Source organism: Papio anubis, chromosome 11, assembly GCF_008728515.1.
Source record: "Papio anubis isolate 15944 chromosome 11, Panubis1.0, whole genome shotgun sequence".
NCBI lineage: Eukaryota > Metazoa > Chordata > Mammalia > Primates > Cercopithecidae > Papio > Papio anubis.
This window is the reverse complement of record NC_044986.1, coordinates 85,840,843-85,848,784: the sequence shown is the minus strand read 5'-3', so window position 1 is coordinate 85,848,784 and position 7,942 is coordinate 85,840,843. Positions and strand designations below refer to the sequence as shown.

Below are 7,942 nucleotides of genomic sequence, written 5' to 3'. Positions count from 1 at the left end.
GCCCAGAGGCCACGTGAGTGAGGAGGACAATCGCCCACCATCGGAGGGGCTTCACTCCAAACTAGCCCCAGGGAAGTAGCTCACAGGAAACATCAGAGCAACCTGGCCACGCAGCCCTGACCCCAGGCCTGAGATGGAGGCTGCTTCTCCCCTAACTCTCCCACCCAAGGCTCATCGAACCCCTCTGAATTGCCAAGCTCCCTATCTCTAAGGGGAGTTCACAGTGTATAATTTTTCAGAGGATTAGGAAGAACGTTTATAGATTGTGGGGAAAGAAAGACCTGACTCAGGGACTTTGGAAAACATTGGGCCCCAAATTGTAAAGCTTTTGTCTTTACAAAAGCAACTGTATGTAAACATTGCAATCTAGTAAATTGTTTCCTATGGGGTAAGGATGGGAACCATCCTCCCAAGTTGTCCTGGGAAAACCACAGGGCTCGCCTGGCCCCCAGGTTTCCCTGACTGGGCCAGGAAGATGCACAGAGCACAGAAACTGGTCAACGAACTAGCTCATTAGAACATATTTACACATTATAGGGAAAATCAAAGTCCATTGAATTACCATGGCCTGTAACAAATTGCCCCAGAAACTACTGTGTAAAACACCTTTTTTTTACGCTCACAGTTTCTGTGGGTGGGGAATTCCAACAGTGCACAGAGGGGAGGGCTTGTCTCTGCCTTGTGATGTCTTGGACCCAGCTGGAAGACTTGATGTCTGGGAAGCAAAATTATCTGAAGGTGTCTTCACTCACACACTGGTGGTTGATTGAGACCTTTGCTGGGGCTGCTGCCTGGAATACATCTATGTGGCCCCTCCCTGGGGCCTAGGCTTCCTCACAACATAGTGGCTGAGTCCAAAGGAGAGGGGAGACAGAACCAGGAGGAAATCACATCTTTTATGACTTGGCACTGACAGTCACAAAACATCACTCCTGTGCATTCTGTTGATAGAGGCAGTTACCAAATCCACCCTAGTTTAGGAAGAGGGACCCTATCATGCTATCAGAAGAGCATGTGGGTTGTGATATAGACTGGTGTGGCCATGTTTGGAAAATTCGGTTTCACACAGCCCCACCTAATCTTTCTCCTCTTTCTTGAGGTCAATGTTGTTTTCTCTTGGGTGTGATATTTTCAGATCTCCTCTGTGCCTTTTGATACATAGACAATATAGATTTGGTCAGTGCTTTTGGGAGAGTGTGTTTAATTTTTACACAAGTGGGGCCATCTATGTGTTCCATGTATCTTGTGTTTTCATTTAACATGAATTCACTTATCAGTATGTATAGATCTCTTTCTTTTTATTGCGGTGTAGTATTCCACAGTTCGGTTATGTTGTAGTTTGTTTATTTTGATGGATCTTAGGAGTGTCTCCTGTCTTTATTTCTATTATACACAATGCTGCAATAAATATTTCTCTAGGTGCTGTTTTATGCACATAGCACATAATGTGACTGTTCCCTAGGAAAGAGATGATAGATGATAGTAAACTGCCTAGGAAGCACCTGCCCACTTTTAATTTTAATGGGTACCACCAAACTTTTTGAGAAAGGTAAGGTACACTGTTCCAATAGAGAATAAAAGTGTTCATTTCCTTATGTCCTCACCAGCACTGGGTATTGTCCATCTTTTTAACTCTTGCCTATCTCATGGGTGAAAAATGCTATACTGTATACCACACATTTTTAAGTTGTAGCTCCCTTATTACAGTGGGACTCAACATCTTCTTAAATGTTTATCAGCCATCTGTATTTCTTCCCCTGGAAACTGCTTGCTCATTTGCTTTTTTTTCCAGTTCCACTGAAAAGCAGAGGAATGCAAATTAAAACAGTGCGTTTTTTAAAGCAGTGAAATTAGAAAAGATGACAAAGATTCTCAATGCTTGTGAAGATTAATATTAAGTTGAGAAAAACCACCTTGTAATTACAAATGTTAACATATTTTGTTTCTACACATTTTTCATTAAAACATAAGCTCTGAACCATTATGAAAATATTCTTAATTGTTTTACATGAAGTGAGACCAAAGTTGATTAAAAAAAATAGCAAATATAATTTTTCAGCATCATTTGTTGGCTGAGTCTCCTTTCCTCTCAGACTTGCTGTTTACTTTGCTGCTTAACAGTTCTCCATGATGTCATCTCTCTCTGAACTGCCTTCCATCCCCCAATGACCTACTTATTTTCTGTGCTGGCTGCCTCCTCTTGTTTTTGTAAGTCAAGTCTTTGTATTTATTTGTTAAAAAAGGATGCACTTACACTATTTCCTCTTTTAGCCAGGGGACATAGTCTCCTGTTTAGGTCAGGTGTGACTTTCATGGCTCAGTAGAGCACCGTGGTGTCTTCCTCCACACAGTGGCCTCACATTCTAGAGAGGAGGATATTCCTAGGTGCTGGGTGTGTGTGGGGATGTTGGTGTTGCTTGTGGAATACTGGGATTATTTTTAATCCATCACCTATTTGAACTGTTTAGTATTGTTTAGTATTTGGGATTCAAAGGAATAGAGTTGATGAGACTGACCAAGGGTGGGAAAAGACTAGCCACAGAGGGAAGTGGTAAGAAGCTTGTTGGAGGAAACGAGTGAAGTGCTAGGGTGTTACAGAGCAGAGAGATGGCAGGTGAACATTTTATCAGGCTGATTGAGGCTGAAGCATGGTTTGTGCAAATGGAGAAGTAAGAGGCAACTCCCAGAGTCCTAGTTGGAGAGAACCAGCCACCTTGGAACTGCAGAGATCCAGGGAGCACAGAGGAGGCAGCTCCCAGAGGGAGTAACGCCTTTATCAGCCCAACGTGTTCATCAGCTGTTTACTCATTATTTCCTGAGTGTTTGTTAATATGTAAAACATTGTTCTAGATACCAGAGATATAATGAGACGGAAGGAATGAAGGAAGTCCCTACCCTCCTAAGCTTACATCTAAGGAGGAGAAGACAGATACAGGTAAACCCATGAGATAGACACACAGACATTATATAGAGCCTAGGGTGGTAAATGCTATCATGGAAAAATAAAGCAGGGTAAGGTGACAGAGAGCTGTGGGGCCAAAGAAGGCTCTTTTCCTGGGGGTGCTAGGCAGGCTCCTCTGACCAGGTGATGTTTCAGAGGAGACCAGAAGGAGAGGGAACCACATAGGAACCTAGGGGAGAGCCTGGAACAGGCACAAGGAAGAGCAAGTGTGAGAGCCCAGAGCCCATGAAGGGAGGATGCCAGACGCGTCCGGGAGCAGTGAAGTGTCTGGAGTCACAGGAACTGAGCAAGGGAGTGAGTAGAGGAGAGTGGAGGGGTGGGGTTGTGGAGGGCTGAGGAGCCTAAACAAAGTCAGTGTGGGCATTTGAGACACGGAAGAGAAGGAGAGGTTTTCCACATTGGGAAGCAGGGTCATTTGATGTTGGCTGATGACTGTATGTATGTGAGCCTATGTATGGTTAATTAATCTGGCTTGAGTTTGTGTGCATGTATGTGTGTGTGGTTAAGTAAATACGTGTGTGAATTTGTATGTGTGAGCATGTTATGTGTCTATGTGAACACATGTACATATGTTTATGTTACTGTATGTGCCACATGTATTACAGTGTATATGTCTATCTGAGTGACCACGTATGTTTTTCTTTGTGTGTGAGTGACATAGTTTGGACATGTGTCCACTTCAAATCTCATGTTGAAATTTGATATCCAATGTGAGAGGTGGGCCTAGTGGGAGGTGTTTGGGTCACGGGGACAAATACCTCATGAAGGGCTCAGTGCCATCCTCGTGGTAACGAGTTCTCAATCTTAGTTCCGTCAGAACTGAGTGTTGAAAAGAGTCTGCCACTTTCTCCACTCTCTCTTCCTTCCTCTCTTACCCATGTGATCTAAACACACCTGCTCCCCTTCCCCATCTGCTGAGAATGGAAGCTTCCTAAGGCCCTCACCAGAAGCAGATGCTGGCACTACGCTTCGTGTACAGGCTGCAGAAACATGAGCCCAACACACTTCTTTCTTTCATAAATCACCCAGCGTCAGGTATCCCTTTGTAAGCCACACAAGTGGACTAAGTCAGCGGTTCCATGAATGCTTAAGTGTCTACAAGTGTGTGTGTTTTTATGTGAGTCTAAGTAGTTAAGAGTATGTGTGTTTTGTGTTTGTGCATGTCCATGATAATACACAAGACAGAAAAGGTCCCATGGGGAAATGAGAACATGTTGGGAAGCCTCTCCTGGTATCCAGGCTCAGCCTCTGCCCTTGCCATGGGTCACAGAACAGACCAGTGCCATCGATGAGGTCACACAGTAAAGCTAGGATCTTAGCGACCATGGGGAGCTCAGTGTCCACTCTGGCTGGGGCCAGCTGGAGGGCTTCAGTACAGCCCCAGCCAACTCTCATTGAACAGCTGGAGCACTGAGACCCTGGGCACTCATTTCAAATCATGAAACGCCACTTCACGGACCACAGGGGAGAACAGTCACCCACCGATGGGACCACCCTCAACTTGACCAGCCCTGAGTCCACTGAGGAGAGTGTAGAAGTGTTCTGGCCAGGTAGGTCAAAAGAAAGGCCTGGAAGGTCAGCCAGCTGTGCTCCCTGGGAAGGAAGCCCTGATGGGAAGGGACAGTGCCAGGTCGCCTCCTGATACTGTTATCAAATGGTTGTGTTGACCATAAACATAGATGTGGAGGGAAAGGAAATTGATATTTATGGGACACTTGGTATGACTGAGGCTGCTGTGAGTACATAAGGTGTTTTCAGGGGATATGAGGATGAAAATGTAAAATATTTATAATTATGTATTTATTTTAATGTGTATTTGAGAAAACAACACGTCAAATTCAGCAGCGAAATAAAAAATTCCTTTATAACAAAATGATGAAAGTTAATCTAGATCATCAATTTGAAGACCACTAGGATGTGTCTGTGGGCAGCATCTAAGTGTCACACCAGCTCTGGGGGCCCAGTGGCTCCACCACTCATTCAAACTCCGTGCCTCTGTTTCCTACTCTGTTGAATGGGAATCCTAACAATATAATTTCTTAGGGTTGTTTTGAATATTAAAGGAGCTAACACTTGGCAAGCACTTCCATGGCGAGAGGGACACAGTAAGTGTTGAAGGAGATGGTGAGATGGTCCCCTCTGGGGAAGGTGAAGACAGGTCACAAATGTTGAAGAGGACGGTGGGTCTGGGTGGCTTGGCCACATTTAAAAAACATTGTTTTTGGGCTTTATTGAGGTGTCTTTTATGCACACCGACTTCAGCAATTTTAAATGCACAATTTAAAGAAGTTTGACACATGTACATTTGTGGAACCATCAACACAATCATGATAAAGAAGATTTTCAGAACTCCTAAAAGTCCCCTTGTGCCTTATTATGGTCAGTCTCCCCTCGACCCATCCCCAGCTCTGGGCAACCACTGAGCTGTTCTCTGTTCCTAAAAATTTGCCTTTTCTATAATGTCATCTGAATAAAATCATATACTACGTGGCCTCTTTTTTTCTTTTTGTTCACATTCTCTCATGACTACACAGCCTTTTTAATTGGCTTCTTTTATTTAGCATAATGCATTCAGGATTCATCTGTATTGTTGCATGTCTCAGTGGTTCATGGATTTAACAGGTTGCATCATATGGATGCACCTCAGTCTGCCTACCTATTCCCCAGCGGATGGTCTTTTGCTTGGTGATTAATACATTATTTGATCCTTATCATCATATCCCTAATGTGTATATAACTGTTATTCACCATTTAATGGTCTTTCTCAGTTGAGTCAAGGATTTGGTGATTGCATTCATACATTATTCAATCATTACCGCACCCTATGATGTAGGTATTATCACCATCTTCATTTTATCAGGATATGGGCAGAGGGGGCGGTGTTTGCCCAAGAGCTCCCAGAGCCTGTACCCTTTCAGAGTCTGCAGCTCCTGAAGGTAGATGTGGCATTGATCCCTTGGGGGGCACTGATGACAATGTCCTTCTGCTTCTCAGGGACTATACAGAGAGAAGGGTCGTCCCCACGGCCACGGCCTGCCATTCCCCGGGAGGAGGGCCTCTACTTCTCTGCCAGGGCCCAGGGGATGCTGGTGTGGAGCAGCTCCCCATCCTCAGAGTCCTCCGAGTACCAGTCCTACTCCCAGTACCAGTCGTGCTGCTCCTGCATGTGCGACGAGGACAGCGCTGCTCCGCAGAGTGTGTGTGCCTTCTACACGCACGTGCAGACCGTGCAGGGTGTGGCGGTGGCCTGGGAGACCGAGACCGGCTTCGAGCCGGTCAGCCGGAAGCCCCGCATCCATGAAGCCCAGTTCATCAAGAGGCAGAGGCGGAATGGCTCCTCCTTCGAGATGGCTTCCAACACCGATCTGCGCTGGGACCTGGAAGCCTGCAAGAGCAACTGCAGCCCCGAGCCCGAGGACACAGAGCTGCTGGAATGCTGCCTGCAGGAGTTGCGGTCGCCCCCGGACTGGCTGGTCACCACCAACTACGGGCTGCGCTGCGTGGCCTGCTGCCGGGTCTTCCCCTCCCTGGACGCTCTGCTGGAGCACGCCCAGCATGGCATCCGGGAGGGCTTCAGCTGCCAGATCTTTTTTGAGGAGATGCTGGAGAGAAGGCGGGCTAAAGGCCAAGCACATGACCAACAGCTGGAGGAGGAGCAGAGTCCTTCAGACAACAGTGAATGTTCCCGGCCCCAGGGTGAGGTGCTCCCAGCACAGCAGCAGGAGAAGCAGTGAGCTGGAGGGGAGATACTCACCCCTGCCCTCACCTCCAGTGCCTGGGACTGCTCCTTCCCCAGCCAGCAGTATCAGAGCCACTAGGGCAGTGAGAGAGGACCAGGATCCGGAGGAAGGAAAGGCATGGGGTGTAGAGCAGCGAGGGCCAGGAGCCTGGAAGGAGCCCCCTTCCTGTCCTGGGCACAGCATCTCCACCAGGGTCCATTTCAAAATCCAAACCCAAACAAGAGGGCTTTGAGTGTTTCTGATGGCGGGCACAACATCTGAAACCCACAAATGCATGGCCAGAGGGATTTCTATTTTTGCCGGTGCATCAGGCAGGTCCACACTTGCTAAGTAGATGTGGGTCACAGGACAGCCAACTGCAAATGACTCTTCAGCCCTATTTTTTTCACTGTTATGAATCTGTCATATGCCCTAGTTCTATGTCTTATGTTATTGGGATTAAACTTGAATAACACAAAATTGAATGCAGTGAATAATTGAGTGAACATGCTGTCATATTGGACACGTGGGAAGTTGCCATTTCCATAGGTTACAAACTAGCACAAATACCTGGAGACAGGTAGTTTCTCAAGGTAGAGCAGGAAGCTGGTGATGTCCTTCCTACCTATGAGTTCATCTATGTCAACTACACACTTTTAAGAGTTGCCACGAAATTCATCTTCACCCTTCTCCCTGTCTCGGGGGTCTGCATTCATTCAAGAAAAATTAATCATGGTCCACTGTGTGTTTGACATGCTGATGGAAGACATGCTCCAGCCTCTGTTGCTTCCAGTGAGAGACAGTTAGAATGGGCAATTGCAAGGCAAAGGGATGAATGCCATCAAGGAGGTTTGGGGAGCCTAGATGAGGGGCCCCAAGTTCAAGCTGTTTGATCAGGAGAAAGAACTTTCCAAAAAAGATGATGCTCCCAGGGGCTTAAAGGAAAGGCTAGACCAGGGTTCCTCAATCAGCACTGTTGATCCTGCATGCTAATTATTTGTTGCGGGGGCTGTCTGGTCTGCTGCAAGATGTTTACTGGCCTCCCTGGCCTCTACCCATCCGAAGCCAGCAGCATTCCCTGCCCCACAGTTGTGACAATCACAAATGTCTTCAGACATTAACAGATATTCCCTAGGGACAAAATCACCCCAGGTTGAGAACCACTGAGCTAGACAAGAACAAGGCCACGAGGAGAAAAAACAGACATGATACATTTGGGGAACTGCTAGCCACTTGATCTGACTGGAATGCTGGGGTTATT

General features: G+C 46.5%; 1 protein-coding gene across 1 annotated transcript; it reads left to right on the top strand.

Moving 5' to 3' along the window:
- The first annotated feature begins 379 nt into the window (after positions 1-379).
- On the top strand, positions 380-7,161 carry FAM170B (family with sequence similarity 170 member B). The gene is made up of 2 exons (XM_003903629.4): positions 380-4,512; positions 5,957-7,161. The coding sequence occupies exons 1-2, from the start codon at positions 4,401-4,403 to the stop codon at positions 6,694-6,696; spliced, it is 852 nt and encodes a 283-aa protein (XP_003903678.1). The 5' UTR covers positions 380-4,400; the 3' UTR covers positions 6,697-7,161.
- The last annotated feature ends 781 nt before the right edge of the window (positions 7,162-7,942 follow it).